The 27970-nt window shown below is 46.1% G+C and overlaps 1 protein-coding gene across 1 annotated transcript; it reads left to right on the top strand.

Annotated features, from left to right (window-relative positions):
* pitpnm2 (phosphatidylinositol transfer protein, membrane-associated 2) lies at nucleotides 1-27724 on the top strand. Its single transcript, XM_030768501.1, has 24 exons — nucleotides 1-127; nucleotides 9931-10145; nucleotides 10662-10783; nucleotides 11782-12015; nucleotides 13420-13752; nucleotides 14175-14270; nucleotides 14404-14508; nucleotides 15163-15201; nucleotides 16661-16925; nucleotides 17227-17416; nucleotides 17572-17691; nucleotides 18236-18456; nucleotides 18691-18869; nucleotides 19743-19913; nucleotides 20343-20480; nucleotides 21762-21926; nucleotides 23588-23736; nucleotides 23937-24053; nucleotides 24796-24912; nucleotides 25181-25329; nucleotides 25861-26010; nucleotides 26239-26422; nucleotides 27088-27216; nucleotides 27371-27724. The coding sequence occupies exons 1-24, from the start codon at nucleotides 50-52 to the stop codon at nucleotides 27722-27724; spliced, it is 4020 nt and encodes a 1339-aa protein (XP_030624361.1). The 5' UTR covers nucleotides 1-49.
* The last annotated feature ends 246 nt before the right edge of the window (nucleotides 27725-27970 follow it).

Here is a 27970-nt window from a genome sequence, read left to right as displayed (position 1 = left end):
CCTGACTCTGTGAGCCGTCTACCGATCCCGCCCTACGCCAGAACCAAGCATGCTCATCAAGGAGTATCGCATCCCCATGCCTATGAGCGTGGAAGAGTACCGCATCGCACAGCTCTACATGATACAGGTTAGTCTGTCTCTCTCTCTGTCTCTCTCTCTCTCTCTCTGTCTCTCTCTCTGTACAGCTCTACATGATACAGGTTAGTGTGTCTGTCTCTCTCTCTCTGTCTATGAGCATGGAAGAGTACCGCATCGCACAGCTCTACATGATACAGGTTAGTCTGTCTCTCTCTCTGTCTCTCTCTCTCTGTCTCTCTCTCTGTACAGCTCTACATGATACAGGTTAGTGTGTCTGTCTCTCTCTCTCTGTACAGCTCTACATGATACAGGTTAGTGTGTCTGTCTGTCTCTCTCTCTCTCTCTCTCTCTCTCTCTGTACAGCTGTACATGATACAGGTCAGTGTGTGTCTCTCTCTTTCTCTCTCTCTCTCTCTCTGTACAGCTGTACATGATACAGGTCAGTGTGTGTCTCTCTCTCTCTTTCTCTCTCTCTCTCTCTCTCTCTGTACAGCTCTACATGATACAGGTTAGTGTGTCTGTCTCTCTCTCTCTCTCTCTCTCTCTCTCTTTGTACAGCTGTACATGATACAGGTCAGTGTGTGTCTCTCTCTCTCTTTCTCTCTCTCTCTCTCTCTCTCTCTCTCTCTGTACAGCTCTACATGATACAGGTTAGTGTGTCTGTCTCTCTCTCTCTCTCTCTCTCTCTCTGTACAGCTGTACATGATACAGGTTAGTGTCTCTCTCTCTCTGTCTCTCTGTCTGTATAGCTCTACATGATACAGGTTAGTGTGTCTGTCTCTCTCTCTCTCTCTCTCTCTCTCTCTCTCTCTCTCTGTACAGCTGTACATTATACAGGTTAGTCTGTCTGTCTCTCTCTCTCTCTGTACAGCTGTATATAATACAGGTTAGTGTGTCTGTCTCCCTCTCTCTCTGTACAGCTGTGCATAATACAGGTTAGTGTGTCTGTCTTTCTTTCTGAACAGCTGTACATGATACAGGTTAGTGTCCCTCTCTCTCTCTCTCTCTCTGTACAGCTGTACATGATACAGGTTAGTGTGTCTGTCTCTCTGTCTGTATAGCTCTACATGATACAGGTTACTGTCTGTCTCTCTGTCTCTCTCTCTCTCTCTCTCTCTGTACAACTCTACATGATACAGGTTACTGTCTCTCTCTCCCTCTCTCTCTGTACAACTCTATACAATACAGTTTAGTGTCTGTCTCTCTCTCTCTCTCTCTGTGTACAACTCTATCAGGGTTTCCGTTAGGCGGTAATTACTGGTTTCTGCCTGATAAAATTTATGAAAAAACAATGAATGAAAAACTTGCAGGTCAAAATGTCCTGTAATAACACTCATATAAAAAACGTAGCTATAAGGAAGGCTATCCCTAAACAGGACCTTTGTGTTTTGACAGTGAAACGGGGGGGGGGGGGGGGGGGGGGGAGAGGGACGCGGCGTATGTGTGTTGCGAGTTGCAAAGACACATTGGACACGTTTGATTTCAAGTCGGCAGCGGCGGACTTCGCCGCAATGAAAAACAGGAGAAACTAAAATGTTACCTGGCAGCCTATAGGCTATATTTGATGCCATGGAGGCCTAGCCTTTTTTTAAACAGGCTACAGATGTTACAGGTTACAGATGTTTCGTAACAGCCTACATTTTAGCGTCTAATGTTGAGGCTTTCCTCAATCGTTATAGTTCGTCTCATTTAATCGTTACTGTTCATTAAATAGTCAAACTGATTTGAGGTCATTGTCATTCTTTCGTCAACCTAGGTGTACATTATATTTGCATTTGTAACATAGACTGTCATTGAAACGTGACAGTTAAGTTTCAAATTTGTAAAATAAAATAAAGTCTTTCGGGCACCAGACCGGCAAGAAACAATCCTAGCGGAAACCCTGAGCTCTGTATGATACAGGTTGGTGTCTGTCTCTCTCTCTCCTAGTACAGCTTTATATGATGCAGGTTAGCTTCTCTCTCTCTCTCTATCTGTACAGCTCTATACAATACAAGTTAGTCTCTCTCTCTCTCTCTCTCTCTCTCTCTCTCTCTGTATAGCTCTATATGATACACGTTAGTGTCTGTCTCTCTCCCTCTCTCTCTCCTTCTCTCTGTACAGCTCTATACAATACAGGTTAGTGTTTCTCTGTCTGTCTGTTTGTCTCTCTCCCTCTGTCTCTCTGTCTCTCTCTCTCTCTCTCTCTCTCTGTACAGCTCTGTATAATACAGATTAGTGTCTGTCTCTCTCTCTCTCTCTGTTCAGCTCTATATGCTACAGGTTAGTGCCACTCTCTCTCTGTACAACTCTATACAATACAGGTTAGTTTCTGTCTTTCGCTCTCTGTGTATAGCTCTGCATGACACAGGTTAGTGTCTGTCTTTCTCTCTCTGTGTATAGCTCTGCATGACACAGGTTAGTGTCTGTCTTTCTCTCTCTGTATAGCTCTGTATGAGGGAGGTTAGTGTCTGTCTCTCTCTCTCTCTCTGTACAGCTCTACATGATGCAGATTAGTGTGTCTGTCTCTCCCTCTCTCTGTACAGCTTTATATGATGCAGGTTAGTGTGTCTGTCTCTCCCTCTCTCTGTACAGCTCTATATGATGCAGGTTAGTGTCTGTCTCTCTCTCTCTCACTAACTGTACAGCTCTATGTGATAAAAGTTAGTGTCTGTCTCTCTCTCTCTGTCTGTACAGCTCTGTATGATACAGGTTAGTGTCCGTCTTTCTCTCTGTGTGTAGCTCTATGTAATGCAAGTTAGTGTCTGTCTTTCTGTCTCTCTGTCTCTCTCTCTCTCTCTCTCAATTTCAATTCAATTCAAAGTGCTTTATTGGCATGACAAATAAGACATTTGTATTGCCAAAGCAGTCTCTCTCTCTCTGTGTAGCTCTATATAATGCAAGTTAGTGTCTGTCTGTCTGCTGTCTGTCTCTCTCTCTCTCTCTCTCTCTCGCTCTCTCGCTCTCTCTCTCTCTTTCTGTCTGTATAGCTCTATATGACACAGGTTAGTGTCTGTCTCTCTCTCTCTCTGTCTGTATAGCTCTATATGACATTAGTGTCTGTCTCTCTCTCTCTGTCTGTATAGCTTTATATGACACAGGTTAGTGTCTGTCTCTCTCTCTCTCTGTCTGTACAGCTCTATATGACACAGGTTAATGTCTGTCTCTCTCTCTGTCTGTACAGCTCTGTATAGCGCAGGTTAGAGTCACATTTCTCATGACTCTTCTCTTCCATGTCTCCTGTCTCATGTAGACTAAGCAAGACACCACTTTTCTTAGGGAATGCGTTTTGTTGGGGGTTAGATTAAGTGTGGGGAAGGGGAAGGTTGGTGGCAGATGGGAGGTTTTTTTTTTGGACCAAAGTTACTGATTTGGTAAAGATTGAACATTTGGGTCGGCATTTTTGTGCAAAGCTGCTGTGTGCTTTGTGCTGAGAAGATGACAGAAACTTCTTGTCTTTTTTTTTTTTTTTTTTTAACACGCTGTGAGAGTTGAACGGCACTGCAGTCTGTGAGGAAAATTGCCATCCAGCTTGCACTTTACCTGTTAAACTCTTACTTACAACAGCAACAGGCAATAAAGACAAAAATAGATAAACGCTGACAATCAACCAGGTGGGAGAAATCAATACGGTTGATAAAAGCTTAAGAGACAATTTACAAAGTCAGATGTAAAAGGTGCTTTTCTGGTGCTGTTTTGCATAAGGGCTTTTTGAAGCTGTTCTGATGACAGCATTGTGGAGGGCAGTGTTAACCTGTGTGTGTGCGTGTGTGTGTGTGCATGTGTGTGTGTGTGTGTGTTGGGAGGGTGGTTCTTTCTTTGCATGGGAGTAGGTCACGACACTCAATGTGCTTTGAGCTGATGGGTGAGAGCCATAATGTCCTCCTGTAGTCCACCCACGGGCTCTGTGGCTCTCACGGGCTCTCACTGAACAAGTTCGAAAGGTTAATCTGTGCCGTGGCCAACCAGCTGTCTTTCCATACTCATACCGGTTATTCATTGAGAAACTGTTCCTCACAAATGGGTTTTACACATGGAAGTAATCTGACGTCTCACTTCACTTTCTGGCTTGGACCTTTTGCATCCAGATGAATATTTAAATATTTACTTATATGCAGGTAGTGGTATGAGCTTAAATATCTGGAGAATATGCAAGGTTTTCTTTGTTTGTTTTGAATTTGCGTATTTAACATGCAACATAATTGTCTGGTGATCTACTCAGCTCTATTGTCTGGTGATCTACTCAGATCTACTCATGAGGCCAGCTTGTTCCTTAAAACTATAGGTTAATTATATTTGTGTCTGCTTGACTGAGCGACCAATTAAAATGGGATTTATCTAGATTAAGGTAAAATATTTGTGTTTATCTATCAAAAAAAAAAACAACAAAAAAAATCCCCCTTCCCCTTTTGAGCATGGCGGTTCAGAGCAACAAAACACTCTCATTTAGTCAGCGTGATCTTGCCAATAAGCCTGATACTAAAAAGATTTGATCGGTTACTTCAGCAAGTAGGAATTTTCCACTCGTGGTCAATGAGGGTTCTGAGTCCTTTATGAGACGGAGCGCTGTGCTAACCGTGCAGCGCAGCCAGCCTCATCTGACAAGTCATTCTCCAAAAAAAAAAAAAGAAAAAAATGATTCTGCCGTATACAAATAACAATCCTGGAGATTATGCGTGATTAAATCTCTCAGCTAATGTTATCGTTTCATATTAAGCATCAAAATTTAATCATTTAGGAAGGATGTTATGATTGTTATTAATGACTGAATTACATCAATTATTCCGGGGTAGGGTTTTTTTTTTTGTTGTTTTTGTTGTTGTTTGTTGTTGTTTTTTTGGTTTTGGTTCCATAATGCAGTGACATTTGTAACCTGTCAAACCCGAGGGTTCGCTAATGTCCCCGCGCGGCGCGTCTGCTTCGTTTTGCGCGCAGCTCTCCCGGGCAGGATGAGCGCGTTGTTATAGAATCAAAGGCCTTCTTTGGGCACGGCTTTGTTTGTCTTTTCTGATTGGTCCTGAGGGTGCTACGGCCCGGGGCCTGTTCCATTAGCCTCGTGCTACGCGCCAAAGCGGTCGCGTGTCTCCGGCCGGTGATCTGGGCACCGGGGAACACGAGTATGCCGGAGCTGAGACGCCGACTAAATAAACCAGGGTCCTCTGCAACATATTCAATAATAGCCTGTATTACTGGCTTTCGAACTTGATTACCAAACGGGTAATTTCCTCGTTGAGTGGTTAGGTCATCATATTCAACGTTATCGAATTCAACGATGAAGACAACGTTTGTAATGCGGTCTACGTCGTTTCCGAGAACTAGACGCATCCATCACTGGTACCGACTCAGGACGGGCCCTGGATTGGTCACTGCATTAATTTGTGGAGGACTGCGGTGATTATTGAAGCGTCGTGTTATTTTATGTCGAAAAGAGGGGAAAATGAAGGGAGAAGGAGGTCTGACTGAGGAAGAGCACCCTATGGGAAGGATTACCTCTCTCTCTCTCTCTCTCTCTCTCTCTCCCTCTCTCTTCCTCTCTCCAGAACTCTCCTGTCCTATCTTATCTCCACACCGCTTCCCGCTACCACTGACAAGCCCCCCTCTCTCTCTCTGCCGCGTCACTGCTGAGCTCCGGGCGCCATGGTTACCGGTGACATCAGCAGGAGCGTGGCGCTCACTGCAATCATTTGTTTGCAGTACGGGAGAGAAAGAGAGAGAGAGAGAGAGAGAGAGAGAGAGAGTGGAGATGGGAGATGGAGGGAGAGGTCACGATGATGCAGGCACGTTGCCAGGGCAACCTTACTCCTCTGATTTTGTTATCCTATACTGGAGACAGCTATGGAGGTACACCACGCCAGGGTCAGATCGAGACAGGTTTAAGACGAGGGAGAGACAGCGTAACGCACGTAGATTCGTCCATCACGAGGCTGTTTTTTTTTTTTTTTTTTTTCCTTCCTTAAATAAAAAAGCCACTCGTACGGATCTCAGCCTCCTCATGTCCTTATAGGGCCATATTTGCTTGCTGACCCGCCTGCCGAAAAGACTGATGAGGTGGTGGACAGTGAGGCAAGACTCCAGCGGAAAGGCCACGTTTAATAAGGAGAGAGCAGAAATGGCACAGATTCAGTAGGAGACCCAAAAAGTCACTTTGGCAAATTGATTCTAAACAAGTCATTTTTTTCATTTGAATTAAAGCTCCACACGGCCAGAAAGTCTTAGAGGAAATGTGTAGTTTTCCAGAGAGAGTGGGAGCCTGCCAGGAGAGAGTAATAATGATAATAATAATGATAATAATTAATAAAAGCAATCCTTTGATTGAAGGTTCAGTTAAGGATGCATCTCACGTCATCATATGTTTGCATTATGCTTGCATGTATGTGTGCGTGCGTGTGTGTGTGTGTGTGTGTGTGTGTGTGTGTGTGTGTGGTCAAAATATGCTATTCTGAAAACAGCACGTCGCCTCTGACCTCATCTCATTGAATCAGCATGTATGCTGATCCCCTGCCCTTTTCACTGTCCCCTTATTAATATTAATCAGGGAAAATTCATTATTGGAATGAGGGAATTTGCGGCATTGAAGTGAGCTGAAACCCTGAGTTAATTACGGCTGACTGCAGAGTGCTGACTTTTTCTCCGTTTAGAGAAACATGGGCTAAACAGTCAGAAAGCAGAAGGAGCCAGAAGCCGTACGGTGGAAGCGAAAGGAGCTTGCATCTCAAAGCCGTGATAAAGGCGAGTCTAGATAAGCGCGTTTTTCCGATCTTAGAGCGACGCTCCGTACCTTAAACGTCCAAAACGACTTTTTTTTTGTAGTTACTGCAAGTAGTCCATGTAGTTACTGCAAGTAGTCCACATACCTAATTATGACTTCATAGCTTTTTTTTTCTCCTTTAATTTAATAAATAATATAATGAAGTATGAATTTTAGCGGTGCCTCTTAGAGAATCGAAGAAGAGCGATGCTTTGTGATTTTCACGTATTGGTGGATGAATCGGGTAGAGTACAGCAGTGGCGGGTGCCTGCTTTAATCCAGGAGGCGTTCGGGGCAGTGGGCGGGACTGATGGTGGTCGACTGCGGCGGGTGTTAGGTCTGATGTCAGCTGTCAGCTAAGTCAATCAAGGTCTGGCCATCGTACCGCGGAGCAGATGCACACTCCTCAGCAGGTCTGTCATGTGTCTACTGCTGCTCCTGCGTGCCACCTGAAACTGCTGAAAGGAGGAGGAGGAGGAGGAGGGATTTTCTCCTCCTCTAATTAAAAAAGAAAGGGGAAAAAAAAGAAAACACATGGCCTGGCTTGACGTTTGGCTGATTCTGGCATCTGTAGGACCTGGCCCTCCTGAGCATGCTGACACACATGCACATACACACACGCGCACACACACATATGCACACTCTCTTGTGCACACACACTCGCACACACACACACACACACACACACACACACACTCGCGCGCACACACACACACACACACACACACAGGGTAGCTCTCCATGCCGCAGTGTGGACTGCGTTTCATAGGCGAGCATATCTGACAAGCCCCGCAGGCTTGTGGGTCTCTGAGGGTGACGTCAGCCCTGATAGTGTAGACTTACCAGTGTGAGCTGAGCTCCACAGCAGAGTGAAGGCACTGCTGTGATTTGACATTGAATAACCCTCACTCTTGCCCTCCTGGCAGACCTGATGGTTTTGAGTCTGAATTAAAAAAAAAAAAAAAAAAAAGGCCTACCTTGCACAATGTGCAGGGTTTTTATTATTATTAGTATTATCATTATTATTATTATTATTATTATTATTATTATTATTATTATCACTGATTTTACATTGAGATTGTATTAAAACCTTAATGCCAGCAATTTAATATTGTACAGAACATTTGTGTGTTCTGATGAGCTGACTTGAGAATGATGAGATGGGCTGATGTCATTCAATGAGCTTTCTCCGCTCAGAGCTATTTTAAGTTAAGCGTGACTTTTGCATGATTCAGTTTGCGAGTAACGTTATTTTCTCTTACGTCAAATACTTTCCGACCCCGCCACTTTGTCGAAAAAAAAAAAACACCACTGTCTTGTCTGTCGGTTAAAATACTCCCCGCTAATTCCATGATCCGCGGCTGACCTTTCTCAAGAGACCCCTTCGGGCGTACATTGTGAGCGTTGTCTTTGTGTGAACAGTCGCCAACTAATCTGTCGTTAAGTCGCGCGTTTTTCAGTGTAAGATTGGTCGCTGACTTTGTGGTGGCGGAAGCACAGAGGCAGATAAAATGCAGATGCCGACACTTCAGTGCATTCCTTGGCACCAAACCCGTCTTAATGGAGGCCTTTAAACTAAGTGTGTGTTTCAATTCTTCTTCTTCTTTTTTTTTTTTTTTATAGAGAAGTCTGCCTGCCAACAGCTAGCTAATTTAATGGCTGATGGACTGCTGATAGAATCTGGACTATGTGTCTATATCTGCTCTGTTAATATGCTGTCTGTTTATACCACTTGAGCTATCGTCAAATTTATACTCGCGGGGACCACCTGTTGCTTCCTTATTTTATAAATAAGTTTATTGTTGCTTCCTTTTTTTATCAAAAAGAAAAAAGAAAGTGTGTACATTATAAATTGCAGAACACTTTGGTTTGAAAAACGTTTGGGCAAAGACACCAACGTCTCAGGAGGAAAATGATTCATGCCACACCTTGAGGTGCATAAACTTGTTTGGTAGTTTTTTTTGTGTGTGTGTTGCATTTATGTTCTTTGTGGTTGTTCTCATCATGTTTCTATCCGGTTAATAGTCATAAGGAACTGTTGAAAAACACAGTGGCCGAATTGACCCTTCTTCCTAAATCTTAAATCTTAAATTGACTTCAATGTATCACTAATGTGGAACATAATTAAGACAAGTTCAGTTCTTCAGGAACTAACACCGGGCACAAAAACGTTCTAAAACTCAGGCCTGATGCGTGAATTATGAATTCGTTTAGCAGATAAGCCCACACGTGCGTAATGGGTCTGTTTGTGCTCCTCTCTAAAGCTTATTAGCTTTAATTGTATCATCAATTAGTCAATATCGCCGATTCCTCTTTGGCTTTATGTAATGCCAACTGCTGAGACGTACAGAGTAAGGTTAAATGCAGTGGCATTCCTCTTGGCTCGCTGGCTTTCTCGTTTCCGCCATATATTTTTCCTTTCGGCACACCCACTTGTCATTTCTGCCTTTCCGGGACGTATTTTTTTCCAAGCGTTCCATCAGCTGGCGTGTACACAATGTTAAGTATGGCTTAGCTCCTTTTTTTGTTTTCCTGGAAACAGCTGAAACCTGTAGGTGAGGAAGTGAAAAGTTGTATGAGAATCGATACACGAGGCTATTGATCACCGCGGCAACAGCGTACAGCTATGAATGATTCTGGAAATTTCTCTCCTCTATTGGAAACTGCCTCATGAAGGGTCATGAATCAAGTTGATGGTAGTGCTTATGAAAAGAGGAGTATTTGGGCTTTTTGTGTTGAAGTGGCTGAGTCCCAGTGCTTACTTTGCCTGCTCTGCTCGGGTCAGAGCTTGTGTAAGCTGGTTGTCTTAATGTTTGCTTCCTGTTAGCTAAGATGTAACACGCGTTCCTCTTGAACCATCAGCAAATCTTTGCCTCAATTCATTTGAAAAAGTCAAGATTTTGAATGAACAGTCCACTCTATTCATTATTTTTGTTCTTGTTTTGTTTTTGGTTGTTTGTTTTTTTTGAGGTCTGTTACTTTACTCAATCTTTCAGAGTTATCCAAACATCTCAGCCTTTTCTTTGGATGCAGGGAATGGATCGCAGTTTGCGCGGGCCTGTGTAGCGAATGAATAAAAGAGGAAGAGGATGGTGTGATCACCGTCCGTCTGTTTCCCTTTGCAGAAAAAGAGCCGAGAAGAGAGCTGTGGAGAGGGCAGTGGGGTCGAGATCCTGGAGAACAGACCTTACACGGACGGGCCGGGCGGATCGGGTCAGTACACACACAAGGTCTACCACATCGGCATGCACATCCCCAGCTGGTTCCGCTCCATCCTTCCCAAGGCTGCCCTGCGCGTGGAGGAAGAATCGTGGAATGCTTACCCTTACACCCGCACACGGTGAGAACTGGGATCCCAGTGAACGCGCCGCGATCCACAGACTAATAACAATAATGATCGCAGTGATAACGGTAAAAACAGATCCTTTGGCTCGTCCTTCAGTCCGTCCCCTGACGAAAACAAGAATGGGAAATGTCTTTTCTGAACATACGTCCTCATAGGCAGCACATTCACTAAGCACTGAATTGACTCTTGGGAGTGTTCACATTATTCCAATCCAGATCAGGTTCACGTTCACACTGGTACATTTGCTCTGTTTCAGAAACAGTACTGAGCGAGTTTAAGGTGGCAAAGGTAACTTAACAGAGTGTTAAATGGACAATGGCTTTACTGATAAACTCGCTGGTCTCTCGCGTTAGCCTAGCGCAGCACAGAAAGATTAAGGATTCCTGTGCTGGAATAGAATGTGTTCTGTGAAAAGAAGGGGGATAAAGGGAGAGGTTTGCATTCAAAGCAAAGTCATTGAAACACCCTGATTCTCATTTCTTCTCTGACCCTTCCGCCCCTGCCCTTTAGCTACACGTGTCCTTTCGTGGAGAAGTTTTCCATCGACATCGAGACATATTACAAGCCCGACACGGGGAACCAGGGAGATGTTTTTAACTTGTCTTCGGCAGAGAAGCGACAGAGGACTGTAGGTATGTCTACGCGGCCGCTTTTCCATTTATACCAGGTGGATCTGACAAACCACTTTATCACATACTACCATAGGCCTCTATCCCCTCCCTGTTCTACATTTGCAGTGCCTAAAAAAAGACTGTATCTTGTGTAGTACAAGTCCTGCGTCCTGATGTTGTCTGTCGAATGAGTCATTTCCCCAGATAACCTTATTGCTATCATGTGTGGGTGTGTATGTGTGTGTGCATGCATGTGTATGTTTGTGTATATGTGTGTGTGTACATATGTGGTTCTGGCTTGCTCACTCTCTCACACACACATACACACACATACACAAACACACGTGCGCGCGCCTGTAGAGACAGCTGTGATTGTATTTCCCACGTGCTGTGCCGACTTTAACATGCAGACCGCGTACTGTCTCACGAGAGGATGGGTGTTTTCCTCGGCTGTATTTGCGCAGTGCAAGGGGCCCAGATGCACCGTGGGGCAGGTACCGTGTGCTGTCTGGGTTGATCCGTCGCCTCTGCAGGGGGAAGCGCCCTGCGTGTTCTGTTACATAACATTGGCAAGGTCTCTACCCAAACTGTGCAGGTGGGACCCCTAGTGGTGATCTGCCAGCACTGAATAGCACGTTGGCTGACGCACATTAGACTTAGACTAGCAGAACATCCCAGACACGCAGGTATTGTCAATACACACAGGTGGAGGTGTGTTTATGTGCTGAAATGCAGCTCTCTTTACAAGCGTACAGATTAGAAATCAACTATCGTGATGTATAGTTGTACATCAAGGGACTGTGGATTACCTGTGTCCGTTGGGCCTTGCTGTTTTGACTAAGGGATGCTTATGAAGCTGTTATCATAGTCTGTTTGTGTGTGTGTGTGTGTGTGTGTGTGTGTGCTTGCCTGTGTTAGTTCACCTCTCAGACATTCACAGAACGAGATGAGTGACTTCATATGTTTTGGTATTGCGCGTAACGTATATTCCTGCTGGTGTGTCTGTGTGTTCGCCTCAGATCCCATAGACATAGTGAAAGATCCCATTCCCCCTCACGAGTACCTGGTAGAGGAGGATCCGAAAATATACCAGTCTGTGAAAACCCAGCGTGGGCCCCTGACAGACGACTGGATCGAGGAGATCAACGATAACCCTGGCAAGATGCCAGTCATGTGTGCCTACAAGCTGTGCAAAGTGGAATTCCGTTACTGGGGGATGCAGTCCAAGATCGAACGCTTTATCCACGACGTCGGTACGTATGCCAAGAGTGGAGTTTTCCAGAGAGGAATCCTCTGCTATAAAGTGACTAAGCAGTAAATTACAGTGCGTATGCATCTCTGGTGTTTGGTGGGGTTGTGTGTGTGTGTGTGTGTGTGTGTGTGTGTGTGTGTGTGTGCATTGGGAGGGGGGCCTATTTGTTCATCTGATATTTTATAGGAGTCACCTGCGCTAGGTTTGCTTTGCATCTGTGCCAGTGTTTGTGCGAGATTTTCAGGCTTGGCTGGGCTCTGTCATCTGGGTGTGTAGGTGGACGGCAGGTGTCAAGCGCTTCATTGGAAAATGATCTGTGTGGAGAGAGTCCCTAGCCCCTATCTCCTTAATCATTAACCAGCTCTTAATGAAAAGCATATTGATGCCATGCAGGGAGACTGTAAATCAGCACTGGGACAGAGATGCTGAACGAGAGAGAGAGAGTATCTTAGGCTTTCACTTCCTCTCTCTCTGATAACCACAGGAGCTGAATTCATTTCCTCTGCCCTGCCTCGCCCCTACCCCACCCACTCCCCTTATGTTGCTGTTGGATCTTTAATCTTTTTCATTATACTGATATTATGTTGTTTATTCACTCCCCCGCTCTGTTAATTCATGAACAGCCTGATGTCCCTCTGCATGTACAGAGGTTTTTTTTTTTGTTTTTTTTTCCACCTTCAGCCAGTTTTCATCAGCCTTGTGTGGCACATGGGGACTTTTAGAGAGAGAGAGAGAGAGAGAGAGAGCTTTGGAGACGCTCGCAGAACAACATTTCTGTCTTCATGACCACTCAGTCTCCTCTTGAATTGAGTTTTATCCAGTAGCTTGTCTTATCACATGGAGACCAGCGTATTCACTTAGATACTGGAAATGATTTCACGTTTTCTTCTCCGGAGGGATCACAGTATGGGGAACTTTAATCATTTTGTAAAATGTTTCACTTTCAAATAAAGAAAATAAAGGCGCTTGACCATGATTTGAATTTAATAAATGAGAGCATAACTGGCTGATGCTTTGACATTTATATTTACAATTCTCACCGTTCCTCAACCTTGAATGCTGCTAAGCCTGAATTCATAGACGCCGTAAGGTAAATGACATTAGCTTTATGCTCACATTGCTAGCGGTCACTTTGAATATAGCCAATATATTTGCCAAAATAGATTTTCACAACACAGTGTAGGGTTAGGCCACACCCGTCCCATAGTGTGAGCGTTAAGTGTTCTTTCGTTAATTCAGACAGGTCTTGTTGGCAGGCCTCAGAGCCCGTTGGGTCCGTAATGAATTTCACCTGCGTGCTGTGTGCTGTGTGCTATGTGGTGTTTAATGGCTTCATCAGGTGATGTGTAATTGTCGGGTCCTGGTGTGAGAGATATTGGCACCGCGGTGTGTTTCTGCTCTCCAGGGCTGCGGAAAGTGATGGTTCGCGCCCACCGGCAGGCCTGGTGTTGGCAGGACGAATGGTACGGCCTCACCATTGAGGACATTCGACAGCTGGAGCTGGAGACGCAGCTCGCCCTGGCGCAAAAAATGGCCCAGTTCAGCTGCAACGAGGAGGCCGGGGAGAGCAACGGCACCGCGGCCACGCCCGAGAAGAACCAGGAGGCCAAGGAGGCCGTGGGCTCCATGGAGGCGGCGGAACCGTCCAGAAACTTGGGAGACTCCCTGCAGACTCGAGGGGAGCTCACCAAACAGTGGTCAACCTCCTCCAGGTCCTCCCGCTCATCGAAGAGAGGAGGTGAATACGAAATACACACCACAGTGTTTCCTTTTCTCGTTTGCGCTGACGGGAGCGAACTACTGCTGTTTGATGCATCCACCAGCGCAATGAACAGAATGAATGGCAGTTTTTCACAAAGACTCTATAAGTCATTTCGTATGGTATGATATTTGGTACTTGCTTTAACACACTCAGTCCTATCAGACTATCAGTAACTTTAGGAGAAAAGAACTGGAGGTAAAGAATTCTCTGTGCTGATACAGGACTCAGTCATTCAAATGCTTGTTTTACCTGGGTCTGCACATCGCTGTTGTGATTCATTCGTTCATTTCTCCTCTAAGAGAGTATGTATGCGGCAGGTGTTGCATGGTGTTGACCAGACCACAGTCTAGCCGTTCCAGCAGTAATGCTCAGATTTTTTTTTTGTTTGTTTTTTTTAGGAAGCCCCTCGCGTCACAGTATCTCAGAGTGGAGGATGCAGAGTATCGCACGGGACTCGGACGACAGCACGGACGACGAGTTCTTCGACGCCCACGGTAATGACGTAACGTTAATGCTCCGTATCCGAACGTTTGATTCCCTCCCGTAAAAATTCACATCGAGAGGAAACAAACCTGAAACAATCCCTGAAACTCATGTTGATCACAATACCGCACCTCCTGTTTCCAGAGGACTTCTCCGACAACGAGGAGATATTTGCCAAGGAGATTACCAAATGGAGCTCCAACGACCTGATGGATCGAATCGAGACTGCAGAGGCGGATGAGGCCCAGGGTAAGTCATAGAGATAACATGATATCATGAATGAGCCCATGGAAAGCTGTGGCACCAGGCAGGACCTTCTGGACCAGATCTCTGCTTCTTGCTTCTCTTTCACTATTTTATGGATTTATTTAAATGTTACTATGTTTTGTTTTTGTTTTTTTTTCTTTTCTTTTTTCAAATGGTTAGATTCTGATGTGTCTCTAAGGGTTACAGTATCGCTTTGCAGTCATCCTTGTAATTTAGAGACGCTGGCAGGTATTGTGAGATGGATGTGTGGTTATTTTAGAGTGTTACGAGGTATTTATGAGAGAGAGGATTGGCAGTGCAGGGGGTCCGGACGCCAGAAGGAGCTACGTTCTTTTCAAGGAATCCTAATGGAAGCTTTTTCCAATAAAGATGACAGCGTCACTCTGTAACTGTCATTCTTAATGATCACATGACTGTTCTAAGGAACAAATTCATTCTTTCTTTTCTTTTTTTTTTTCCTTTCTTTTTTTTTTCCCTTTGTGAGCCCTTCAAAATGATAGTCAAGTAAATTGTATGCCTCACAAGATTGAGAACTATTTGAACAAAAAAAAGAAAAAGAAAAAAAAAATCCACCCATTTGTAAATACCCTCAATATAGATTCTAATTCATACCAAATATTTCCTGTGTGTCCACAGGAGACTTGTACCAAGAATCAGGAGTGGAGTACTCAGAGAGTGCCACTGGTCAAAGACTCAATGAGGTATGTATGTAATCACATGCATTGTCAGGGAACAAACTCATACTATGGCAGTGCTGTGCCTGACTGGACGCAACAAACAACTGTTTTTCCTGATTTCGGTGACGTTTGGAAACACTCACATGTTCCACAGTAGCATTGGTAGAGGACATTGGAAGAGATGTGACGCACTGCAGGGTGTCTGTGAGGACGTTACAGAGAGCCCTCACTGATCAGCATGGCCAGTGCAGTTGCCTTTCCCAAAGCACGCGGTTAAAAACTCAGCTGCCTGTAGAAAAAAAAATCCCCCAGGCCTCTCTGTGTGTTTTGGTGTCAGTGGTCTGAAGGCCGTGCTCTCAGAGGCCTCCTTGAGGGAGGTGCAGAGGAAAAGTGGGTTGAGAGTTGAGGGAGGTGCAGGGGAAAAGTGGGTTGAGAGTTGAGGGAGGTGCAGGGGGAAAGTGGGTTGAGAGTTGAGGGAGGTGCAGGGGAAAAGTGGGTTGAGAGTTGAGGGAGGTGCAGAGGAAAAGTGGGTTGAGAATTGAGGGAGGTGTGGAGGAAAAGTGGGTTCAGAGTTGAGTGAGGTGCAGGGGAAAAGTGGGTTGAGAGTTGAGGGAGGTGTAAAGGAAAAATGGGTTCGGAGTTGAAGGAGGTGTAGAGGAAAAGTGGGTTCAGAGTTGAGGGAGGTGCAGGGGAAAAGTGGGTTGAGAGTTGAGGGAGGTGCAGGGGAAAAGTGGGTTGAGAGTTGAGGGAGGTGCAGGGGAAAAGTGGGTTGAGAGTTGAGGGAGGTGCAGGGGAAAAGTGGGTTGAGAGTTGAGGGAGGTGCAGGGGGAAAGTGGGTTGAGAGTTGAGGGACGTGTAGAGGAAAAATGGGTTCGGAGTTGAGGGAGGTACAGAGGAAAAGTGGGTTGAGAGTTGAGGGAGGTGCAGGGGGAAAGTGGGTTGAGAGTTGAGGGAGGTGTAGAGGAAAAATGGGTTCGGAGTTGAGGGAGGTGCAGGGGAAAAGTGGGTGCAGAGTTGAGGGAGGTGCAGAGGAAAAGGGGGTTCAGAGTTGAAGGCTTTGGGGATCATGCCTCAGAGTTTCTTTATTCTCATGCTCAGTGGATCCGTTTGACGCGTCAACACTCCCGTCGTCGCCGCCGGCACCACAGCCGCAAGCTCAGGGTTCCCAGGCGGCCCGCTGTGAGTAACACAGCCCCGGTGCATTCTGGGTTTAGTTCTGTGGTGACGTAGTCTCGCTGTGTTTCAGTTTTCCCCCCGCTTGTCGATTTCGAAACCGTCGCACTGTCGATCGCTAGTAGTGTGTTGGTCCTAGCTTTAGCTTATAGCGTCGTAGCTGTCACTGAAACTGAAACATTTCACTGAACCTTTTTTTTTTTTAAACATGCAGAGTTATTGTGGTTAGAGTGCCCTGCAGTCCGTGACAAAGAAAGAGAAGAAAAATAAATTCGTAAAAAAAGTTTTTCTGTCCACGCTCCAGGATGGCTCCTCTCAGCAGTGTTTACAACCGTCAAAGATCCACGTTCTCATCCTGGTCCTTCACGGTGGGAACATCCTGGACACAGGGGGCGGAGACCAGAGCAGTAAACAGGGCGACGTGAACACCATCAGCACGGCCTTTGAGACGGTGATGCGGGTCCACTACCCCGCTGCGCTGGGCCACATCGCCATTCGCCTGGTGCCGTGTCCAGCCGTCTGTGCCGAAGCCTTTTCTCTGGTGTCCAAGTGAGTTCATCGATAACGGCCCACTGATCCTCTTCTTGTGTGTGTGTGTGTGAGACTGTCTGTATGTGTCTGTCTTTCTATGTTTGTGTTTGTTTATACTGTATATTCCCCAGGCAAATATTGTGGACACGCACAAACACACACACATGACCTAAAGTTCATCCACTTAAAACAAAGCAAAACAAAACAAAACAAAAATCTGTTTTCCCAGCTTTACCCATACATGTGTTTTCATCAACTTGTGCATGTAGGATTTGCTTTACGATGGGTTTTAATGATTGTGTCTGTCCACTCTCTTTAGTTTGAGTCCGTACAGCTATGACGAGGGCTGTCTGTCCAATAGCCAGGACCACATCCCTCTAGCTGCCCTGCCCCTATTGGCCACCTCTGCCCCGCAGTATCAGGATGCCGTGGCAACCGTCATAGTGCGAGCAAACCAGGTGTACAGTGATTTCATCAAATCCCTGGAGGGAGCAACGTTCTCTGGCCAGGTGTGTGTAGGAGTCGAGAGCATTAATTAAGTCAGGCTTCATATGCATTACTATTAGATACACACACACACACACATGCACACACACACACACACACACACCACATGACTCATAAGTTTAAAAAGTCTAATATCATGTCTGTTGTGGCCGTGCAGGTTTGTCTGATTGGAGACTGTGTTGGTGGGATCCTGGGCTTTGACGCTCTTTGCAGCAGTAACATCCCCGTGTCAGAGAGCCAAAACAGCAGTCGCCGTGGCAGCATCGTCAGCGTGCAGGTGAGGAAGGTGATCGTGCGATCCGTCAAGATTACACGGGAGAAGTACCCTGGATTCTTTGACCTCTGGAGAGAGCTGCGCGGTCGGCCGAGTCAGATGACTCGTCTTTTTCCAGCGTTTTACAGGGATTAGAGAGGATTTGACAAGTTTGATGAAGGGTTTTCGAGAGAGATATCTTAGTTTAATCTAATCAAGAACATTTCACAGACTCACAGCAGTTTCAGAAATATTAAGCATCGCTTCACTTGTGATCTCTCTTTCAGTTTGGCAGATAAACAGTTCAATGTGAATCGCCTTCATCTTACAGAAATGTCCTCTCTCTTTCAAACAAAACAAAAATTGTGAAATTGGCTGCATCTTCTTTGAGTCATTCTCGCACTCTTTTGTTTTGACCTCGATAGGAATCCTCCCAAATTCTTTAAAAAAAAAAAAACATTTTCTAGAATTTTAGAGTTTTCTAGAATTCTAATGGATTCCAGAATGTTAAAGAACCCTCAGTTAACTGTGTGGTTGTTCACTCTCTCTCCATTACCCACGCGCCCAGGACAACGACCTGCTCTCCCCGGGCATCATCATCAACAGCAGCTACTGCTCCGGGCCGGGATCCTGCGCCCTGGAGGGCAGCCGCCACCTGAGCCGCAGCAACATCGACATCCCCCGTAGCAGCGGCCCCGACGACCCCAAAAAGCAACTGCCGCGCAAGCGGAGTGACTCCTCCACCTACGAGCTGGACACCATCAAGCAGCACCAGGCTTTCCTCTCCAGGTCAGTCCGCAGAGTTCTGGGGCGCGGCCCGTCGGAATGTGTTTTTTTTTAACGTTGAAATGCTTCGTTTTTGTCAAAGCGGTCATTTTCTCTCAGATACGTCACATCTTTAACGTTTTTATGTATGATGTCTTTATATTAATGTCTTTATATAACATCTTTAAGGATGCATTATTACTAGCAGCAACTGTTTCGTGTGTGTGTGTGTGTGTGTGTGTGTGTGTGTGTGAGCAGCCTGCACTCCAGCGTCCTTCGGAATGACCCGGGCTCCCGCCGGTCCAGCAGCAGTACCATGCTGGAAGGGGGCGGGGCACTGGGGAAATTTGACTTTGAAGTGTCAGACTTTTTCCTGTTTGGTTCCCCCCTGGGGCTGGTCCTGGCCCTGAGGAAGACCGTGGTCCCCTCGCTGGACGGTAAGAGCTTTCCAGAGCTTCCATTAACTCTGCTTTTCACAAGCGGTCCCACAACCATTTCATAACAGCTGCTGAGATAAAGACAGAAGGAGCTGAAAAGTTATTTTTGTCCTTTTGATTCCCTCTCTTTATTTAGTTCTGTGCGTATGTATGTACGTATGTATGTATTATATGCATGCATTATTTATTTATGGAGCAGGGCTTTTGATATGTTGCATTAAGGTATAGGCCATTTTGTGTGTGGTATTATGATAATGCAAAGTGGTTCTGACACAATGGTGAAAACATCAGTCATCAAAACAAACACGACTTCAACTTCCTGCCAGCAGCAGATTATATCTAATGTGGTTCAAATCTCCTTGTCTTTTGAAGGTCTTTTTTTTTTTTAGAGAGAGAGAGAAACAAAACCAAAGTAAAAAGGTTTAAAAAAGGTTTTAAAAGGTTTAAAACATCCATCCTTTAAAGCTGCTTAGAATCTGTTAAACATGTCAGTGTCTAGGCCTGGGGAGTGGAGTTAGTGATCTTTTAGCTGAGGGGGGGAGGTCATTGTCTCTTTGGGCTTCACTCTGAAAAGGAAGAGTGGTTAGATGTGGGAAGATTAAAACCTAACCTCTAACATCTGTCACCCAGTTCATCCGCTGTAAAATTCAACAGAAAAGCAAAAGCCCGCCAAGCAAAACAACCTCTTTTTATATCTGCAAAAGAAAAAAAAAAACAAAAGCAAAAAAAAAACCAAAAAACCCACCACCGTCCTGTGTGTTTGCTATTTCACTCGTGACACCCGGTTTTAATAATTTAACATTATTTATTGTGATTGTTATTCCTTTAACATAATGGCGAGTTTTGTTTGTTTGTATTTTTTCTCTCCTTCAGTGGCTCACCTGCGCCCGGCCTGCCAGCAGGTCTACAACCTCTTCCATCCTGCCGACCCCTCTGCCTCCCGCCTGGAGCCCCTCCTGGAGAAAAAATTTTACCTCCTGCCCCCCTTCAATGTGCCCCGTTACCAGCGCTTTCCCCTGGGAGATGGCAACTCTGCTTTACTGGGTAAATAAGGGGAGAAATGTTACCCCCCCCCCCCCTTCCCCAAAACACACACACACATGTGAATAGTGAAAAAACTGAAGGCTGAAGGAAGTTGTCTTTTTTTTTTGTCTCTGTGTTTTTTCTTTTTTTTTTATTTCATTTATTTGTATAGTCTTGTATATTTTGTATACCTACATCCTGTAGTCTGTGTATGTATATATGTTAACGTAGATAAACATCATGTTTTTAAAAAGCACCTCCCGTCTTAGTCTGTTCCCTAGTTCTGAAATTCTCGATCAGTGACTGTTACATGCACTCGTCAATGTTGTCTCTTTGTCTGTTACCTGTTTCTTCTTCTTTTTTTTTGTTTTTTTTGTTTTCTATGTCTCCTCCCCTTTCCCCGCCCCTCTGTGGTCTCGTGTCCCCCCTGCGGTCCTTTTCTGTGTCCAGTGGAGACCATCCAGAGCAACCCTCACCTCCTGTTGGAGAGTGGGGCCAGCTTGGCCTCCCGCTGCCAGGACGGTATCGGAGAGACTTCTATCCCAGTACCGGTGCTCAACTGGCAGGCCGCACCAGCCCCGGCTGAGTGTGTGTAGCTTCTCCTGTCTTTTTCATTTATTGATTTATTTGTTTTGGTTCTCCCTCCGTGTGTGTGTGTATGTGTGTGTGTGTGTGTGCGTGTGTGTGTTTGTTCGAGAGTGTGTGACCCTCTCTGTGTCTTGTGTTTGTCTGCGTTGGAACCTTTTAAATGCTTCCAGTGCAGGTTTGGTTTTAACAGTCTCTCTCTCTCTGAGCTCTCTCTGGTGTCTGAGACATAAATTGGCTGGCTTCTTTTTGTCCAGGCTTCAGCAGCATGATCACAGACACGATCGCTTTGCAAAGACACACACGAACAATATAGAGTGCATCTAAACATGTCTAACTGTGGAGGTTATCCAAAAGATAATCGCGTTAGATTATCGCAGTATGTAACTGTTTGTATCTGGATCTGTGCAAATATTAATAATCGTAAAAGATTTTGTATGCTGAGCATGTGGTTAATTTAGCCAGTGCGTCCCTCGTGTACCAGACGGACCATGCTCTGCAGGCACTATTCCAATATCAACATTTATTACAGACTCCACAACCCTCTATGCTTCTGAAACAGATTTCAAACAGATCAACATTGTCTCTCTGGGACATTTTCTGGTCTCGCTCTTTTCATACGTCTATGCACTGCGCTTGTCTCTGCCCTTCCTTCGAAGATGCACGGTCGTGATTCGGGAAAAATCGTTTAATTTTAACTTCATAAGAACTACATCCCTGCGGTTTTCAAAATATCTTCGGGGCTTTGAAACAACTTGCTTGCAGAGGTGTAACGGTGCACAAAACTCTGGTTCGGTACAGCGCCTCTGTTTCGTCGGCACGGTTCAGCTGCCTTTGCACTGCTGAGGTGAAATGATCTGTTGGGATGAGAATTTTTTAAATAATGTTTGGTATGTCCTTTAATTGAACTTATTAAATGAACAAGAACACCAAGCCCACCTCTTTTATGTTACTCAGGGACTGGAATAATTAAACATATGTATTTAGTTGTAGGCATTTGTTCATGTGAAAATTGGCTTATAGTTATATATACGAACCCAGTTGAAAACTGCTTGGTTCGAAATGTGTGCCGTAGTGCCGGACCGACCGTTGTAAATGATTGTACCGTTACACCGGTATTTTGTAGTGATAGATTTCAGCTCAAACTGATCTTTGCCATATTCAAACCTTACATTGTATTAGCCATTCAAAACTTTTTCTTTGCTGACTTTTCTCCCACTGTTACTCACTTTTTCTTTTGTTTGTTTTTGTTTTTTGTTTTTGTTTTTTTTTTGGGCTCTGTAGCTGATGTAATGCACACTCATAGCGGCGTTTTCGTGGAAAACTCATACCCATCATCTCCTGCCTCCGCACCACACGCGCGCACCCTGCGGAGGCCAAGCGAAGTCAGCATTGCCAGTCAGGTCTCAGGACTGGCAGACAGTTACTCTGCCTCCAACATAGCTAACAGTAAGTCTGCATGGCTTTTCCCATTCCCACTGTAAGCATGGCTCTCTCAGAACAACCATACAGTGTCTGGACATTAGTGCCAGCAGCGTTGTCAGCAAAAACCAAAAAAAAAAAAAAAAAAAAAGCTAAACAACCAAACATAAAACAAAACAAACAAACAAACAAAAAAAAAACAGTGTACATTTTAAGTTTCTCTAGTGTACCATTTTGGAATGATTTACCTTAATTTTTTTTTTTTCCTTTTTAGTATTACATCGACGTTAACAAGCAGTAGTAGGATTTTGCACATTTATAATTTAATATCTCATTCCCCCTCCTTGTTTATTTTGTTGACGTTTGTTCTCGTATGTGTTGTTGTTTTGTTTGTTTTTTGTTTTTTGTTTTTGTTTTGTCTTATAGCAGAAGCATGCCAACTTACTCAGTCCAAAAAACTTAGCCTTTTGTCCCAACTCGCCCTCCCCTATACTAAAATGTGCTCCAGAAGCCCGTCGCCTCAGCCCCGTAATAAATTGCGGAGTAGTAAACTCAGTGAGTCAGAGGGGGAGGCGGGCAGCTTGGATCTCATAGACAGGAGCAGCTCTTTGTCCTTCGAGGCTTCGCCCAGCCTCGGTTCTGACCCACCGTCACCAAGCTTGCAGCTGGACGTCGAGCAAGGTACTCCCGACGAAGGGGGGGGGGGGATTTCGGCGCGGCGGCGACCCGTATGTGGGGCTTCCCCCTCCCCCCCCCCCACCCCCCAAAAAAACCCACCCCACTGCCGCACTTTCTCAGTCCCTCCCATTGGCCTTTGTGTGCGTGTCATTGCTCTGTTTTCAGTCCAAGCCATGGTGTGCTTCCTCACGCTCTTAACAGCTCCTCTCAGCTCGGCTGTGTGTTCTAGCTACACCCACCTTCTCCACACCCTCTCTCTCTCTGCCCAAACCCATGGCTGCCTGGACACTCCATACTGTTACCACCTCACCCCCCCCCACCCCTCCGCAGAATCTTCAGCTGGTCCAAGTCTCTGTGGTTGATGAAGTGCCTCCTTTCTTCTCTTGGAAATGACGTTGAGTAGTTTCACTCCCATCCTCTGCACTCCCGTTAACGTACACAGTGTTTAACGGCAGTGGCTGTTAAAAAAAACAAAAACAAAAAAGGAAAAAACAAAAAAAAAGAAAACAAAAAAAACTGACCTCCTCACTTAACGTCCTAGATGTTTTGGTTAGACTCATATTATGTTTGGACGCCACGAGGGGGAAAAAAAAAGCCGAGAGTTCCACCAGAGCCGTCACGCACAGAGCGTGAAAAAGTCGTAAAAAACTGAGCCTGTAGTTTTCGGTGGATGTGGGGTTAAACCAAAGTGAACCCCGACTGGAGTTATGGTCCCGGGCCCTCTGTTAGCTCTGACTGGGGTCAGGCAATGGGAGGAGAATAAGTAGCTCTGAGTGTCTTCCCTCAACTTCTCTACAGCTCCGTGCTTTATGAATGTTGTCATCTCCCTCTCGTTTTCCTTTCCGAAACTCTCGAAGCATATTCATTCTACACCTTCTGCTGCCCCCCTCTGTTTGTTTTTTCAACACACGCGTGCCACCTCAGCAGTGGAAACTGAATGAGAATCACGCTGATTTGACTGTGGTGACCGCCTGGTCCTAACTGAATGTCCCGTGTCCTCTGTCCTGCAGTCGCGGCCCGTTGGTGGGGTACCAAACGCATCGACTTCGCCCTGTACTGTCCCGACGCCCTAACCGCCTTTCCCACTGTGGCCCTGCCTCACCTCTTCCACGCCTCGTACTGGGAGTCTACTGATGTGGTGTCTTTTCTTCTCCGACAGGTAAATAAGCACCCCCCACATCTTGCCCCTACCCCAACCCCCCCAACAAAAACACCCAATTGTGTAACATGAGCCAGTATTCCTGTTTTTCACTCAAACTATTAAAAGGAGTTCTTTGAGTGCCGACTGTCCAGGCGGTAAAAATCTGCTGACAGTGAATTGTCCGCCTGATGCTGGAGCTTCTGTTTTCTCTCCGTCAGGTGATGAGGCATGAGAACTCCAGCATTCTGGAGCTGGACGGGAAAGAGGTGTCGGAGTTCACACCATCGAAACCACGAGAGAAATGGCTGAGGAAGAGGACCCACGTTAAGATCAGAGTGAGGGATCGCTCCTCCGCTCTCCTCCTCTTCTATCCTCTCCTCCCTTCTCCCCTCCTATGCACTCCTCTCCTCCTCTCTCTTTTTCTTCTCTCCTCCTCCTCTCTCCTCCTCTGCTCTCCTCGCCTCCTCTCCTCCTCCTCTTTCCTCTTCTTCTCTCTTCCTCCTCTCTCCTCCTCTGCTCTCCTCTCCTTCTCCTCTCCTCTCCTCCTCTCCTCTCCTCCTCTGCTGCACACACAGATCTGGACTTACAAAGATTAGCGTCACTCTGGAGCGGTAACACTACCCTGAAGAGTGACCCATATGTTATTTGTGTCTTACTTCCACACAAGGCTTGGATTAGATCAGAGTTTCTCTGTCCTGTCACTTCAGGTCCACAGCTTGGCACAGTTCAGGACTTTTCCCTGCTCTTAACTCAATTAGAAACATCTTAATCAAGAGCTCGACAATGAGCTGATGAGTTAGATGTCAGTCAGGTGTGCTAGAGGAGACCGAGGTGAGATCTACAAATGTCAAGCAAGCACTGGGATGTGCTACTCATTGTCACAATATCAAACTAATATTGAGATGGATATGCAACAGTGTGAGAGAGTTGGTTGAACTGCAAAGGTCATGGTTGCTGGGAGAAAATTGGAGGGGAAAAGAAACCATAGAATGAGCTAAAAGAGAGAGGATGAAGTAGATTTGGGCTGTGCTCATGGTGACGTGTGTGTGTGTGTGTGTGCGCGCGTGTGTGTTTCAGAATGTCACAGCCAACCATCGAGTGAACGATGCCGTATTCTCGGAGGATGGCACGCAGGTGATTTCTGGCCGTTTCATGTACGGACCGCTGGATATGGTCACCCTGACTGGAGAGAAGGTACCTACCCGGAAATGACACACCTCAGACTTTTCAAAATGCAACAAGGGGCAGCCAGAAAACTGCCTTTTAAAGAAACCCTCACAAGTTTCTCTCAAACACAAGGGTTCAAATCCGAGAATGGTGCAGACTTTTTCTGGTATCACTTCTCGTTCCTGTCCTTCTAAGGACGACACGATATATCTAAATTCTAATTTGTAATGTGTGTATGTTTGTTAATTTGGGATTTTTTTTATGTAATCCTACTGTGTCTGTTCTTTCTGTCCAGGTTGATATCCACATTATGACTCAGCCTCCGTCAGGTGAGTGGGTCTATTTTGACACAGAAGTGACCAACAGCAGTGGACGCGTCTCCTACGTCATCCCCGAGAGTAAACAGCTGGGTATTGGGGTCTACCCTGTAAAGCTTGTTGTCAGGTGAGCTTCGGTACTGCACACACACACACACACACACACACACACACACGCGCGCGCGCACACACCAATGTAACACACATTTGGACTGACATTAGCTGGAAAGTCTTCATACAGTGGTATAGTATGATTATAGACAGGCCATTTAAAAAGCGCCATTGTGTTAAATGGAATGTTGTCTTCATGAAATCTTACGCGTAACACTGTGGTGAATTTTTTGCGATCAGCCGCTTTTATTGTTGAATAATGGACAGAAAAGACAGAAGGAATAAAAAAAGAACTGTTTATAGCTACCTTATGGGCTGTTCTCAAAACAATTCTGTGCACCATGTTTCCACAATTAGTTTCAACTGTTTTTAAATGTAGGGACACAACACAGGGGGAGTGCTGAGGCGATCGCGCTGACAACAAAAGTAAATACATAAATAAGTAAAAAAAAAATGAACAAAAAAAAGACAAAACAGTGCAGTTGCTGTAGAAGAATTTTGAGAACCCAGGCAAACAGTTACACGTGAACCGTTTCTGCTCCCTCAGAGGTGACCATACGTCAGCGGACAGCTACCTGACGGTGCTGCCACGCGGGACGGAGTTTGTGGTGTTCAGCATCGACGGCTCTTTCGCTGCGAGCGTGTCCATCATGGGCAGCGACCCCAAAGTGCGAGCCGGGGCTGTGGACGTGGTGCGGTAAGTCGGGACGCCCGTCGGTGAGACAGGGACAGGGACGTATATATGTAGCCTTTCAAAGTCCCTCTCTCCATCTGGTTCAGTGTTATACGCACCACGTTTTCCTTTGACGGCATTTCCCCTATTTAAATAGTCCGTTTTATCTGTGCACATACCGTTCCCATGGCATATCAGATGACGTATCAGGGCAAGAGTAACTCTGTCTGTTTTCCCGTGCGCCTCTGACAGGCACTGGCAAGACCTGGGCTATCTGATCGTGTACGTGACGGGTCGACCCGACATGCAGAAACAGAGGGTGGTGGCTTGGTTGGCACAGCACAACTTCCCTCACGGCATCGTGTCCTTCTGCGACGGCCTGGTCCACGACCCGCTCCGACACAAGACCAATTTTCTCAAATCCCTCATCTGCGAGGTGAGCGGCGGGGGAAAGGAGTCAAACGCACCGTTTGGTCGTGACGTGACCAGAGATGGCAAACGTAAACGTAGACGTACTCTGGCTAAAAAAAAAAAGTACTCTGAGTTAAACTGACAACCGTTTTTGTGTAAAGTGTAAGTGAGTGACTATTTTACTCTTACGTAAGTATTTTTCAGGAGGGACATTTTAACTCTACCTAGAGTAATTTTTTTTTTTTTTTTTTTTAGCAAAAGTATTTCTACTTTTACTTTTGCCATCTCTGGTGACGTCTGACGACGACTGCTCTGTCTGCGGTGCGGCGACGTCAGCTGGGCGCTCAGCCGCGGGGCAGCCATATCGGTTATTGTTTGGGTTTCAGTGTGTTTGGGTTTCAGTGTGTTTGGGTGTCTGGCCAAGAGCATAAATCCTGTGCGATGAAATTGTTTTACAACGGAGTCGTCAGAGCGGAACCCGACATAAGTAGAGTACAGCCTGTATTGAGAAATGGGACAAAAGAGTTCCTGTACTGAGAAGTGGGCCAAAAGAGTTCCTGTATTGAGAAGTGGGCCAAAAGAGTTCCTGTATTGAGAAATGGTCCTGATGACATTGTATTCCATTAATGTGAGCTGTTAACAAATGACTGTGGTGTTTTCCTTTTGTTCTTTTGTTTTGCTCATCCATAGGCTCATATGAAGATCTTTGCTGCTTATGGCTCCACTAAGGACATCTCTGTGTACACCTCGTTAGGCCTGCCCCCGTCTCAGATCTACATAGTGGGAAGACCCACCAAGAAGATGCAGCACCAATGTCAGGTACCCGCCCTGAACCCTAGTTCCATTGTCCTGTTAACGCTGTCTGTCTGATACTGCTCCAAAATGTGACTATTTAAATATTTATTGGCACGCGTGTGTTTCGGGAGCGTTGTAGCCCTAAGAGGTTGTTTTTTCCCCCGGTGTGTGTTTGCAGTTCATCCCTGACGGATACGCGTCTCACCTGTCCCAGCTGGAGTACAGCCAGAGGACGCGACCCGCCAAGGCCGGCAGCGCGCGCATGGTCCTGCGGAAAGGCAGCTTCGGCCTGGGAGGGGGCGGCGACTTCCTCCGCAAGCGCAACCACCTGCTGCGCACCATCTCCTCCCAGCCGGGCGCGGGCGTGGCCGCGGGCGGGTCGCAGGGCGTGCGGCCTGAACGCGCCCAAAGCCAGTCGGAGTGCGAGCGGGAACGGGCCGAACGGGCCCAGAGGAGCATGAGCATCGCCGCCGGGTGCTGGGGGCGTGCCGGCAGCACCAAACTGGAGGGCGGAATGCTCAGCCCAAAATAGAGCTCCCCACCCCCCCCCCCCTCCCCCAGGCGGTGGGGCGAGGGCAGGGGCTCGGTCTCTCGGACAGTAGGACTCCACCCGGACACACCCAGATCATGAACTTCGCCCACTACCGAGCAGAGTGTTCGGGTGGGTTTTTTTGTTTTTTTTGGGGGGGGGGCAGGGGCGCATGGTTGGGTGGATGCTTGTGGAAGGAGTAGTTTTGGAATGAAAGGAAAAAATAAAACAGGACATGTGGGCGACTGT

The sequence above is a fragment of the Chanos chanos genome, chromosome 3, assembly GCF_902362185.1.
Source record: "Chanos chanos chromosome 3, fChaCha1.1, whole genome shotgun sequence".
In the NCBI taxonomy this organism is placed as follows: domain Eukaryota; kingdom Metazoa; phylum Chordata; class Actinopteri; order Gonorynchiformes; family Chanidae; genus Chanos; species Chanos chanos.
Note: the sequence above shows the minus strand (reverse complement) of the source record. Positions and strands in the feature narration are given on the sequence as shown.

What these genes read in the sequence shown, in the direction of transcription:
- pitpnm2 (XM_030768501.1), top strand. Translation starts at nt 50, where the DNA reads ATGCTCATCAAGGAGTATCGCATCCCCATGCCTATGAGCGTGGAAGAG. An exon ending in CACAGCTCTACATGATACAG is followed by an intron (nt 128 to 9,930) that starts GTTAGTCTGTCT and finishes TTCCCTTTGCAG; the next exon opens with AAAAAGAGCCGAGAAGAGAG. An exon ending in CCTGTAAAGCTTGTTGTCAG is followed by an intron (nt 25,330 to 25,860) that starts GTGAGCTTCGGT and finishes CTGCTCCCTCAG; the next exon opens with AGGTGACCATACGTCAGCGG.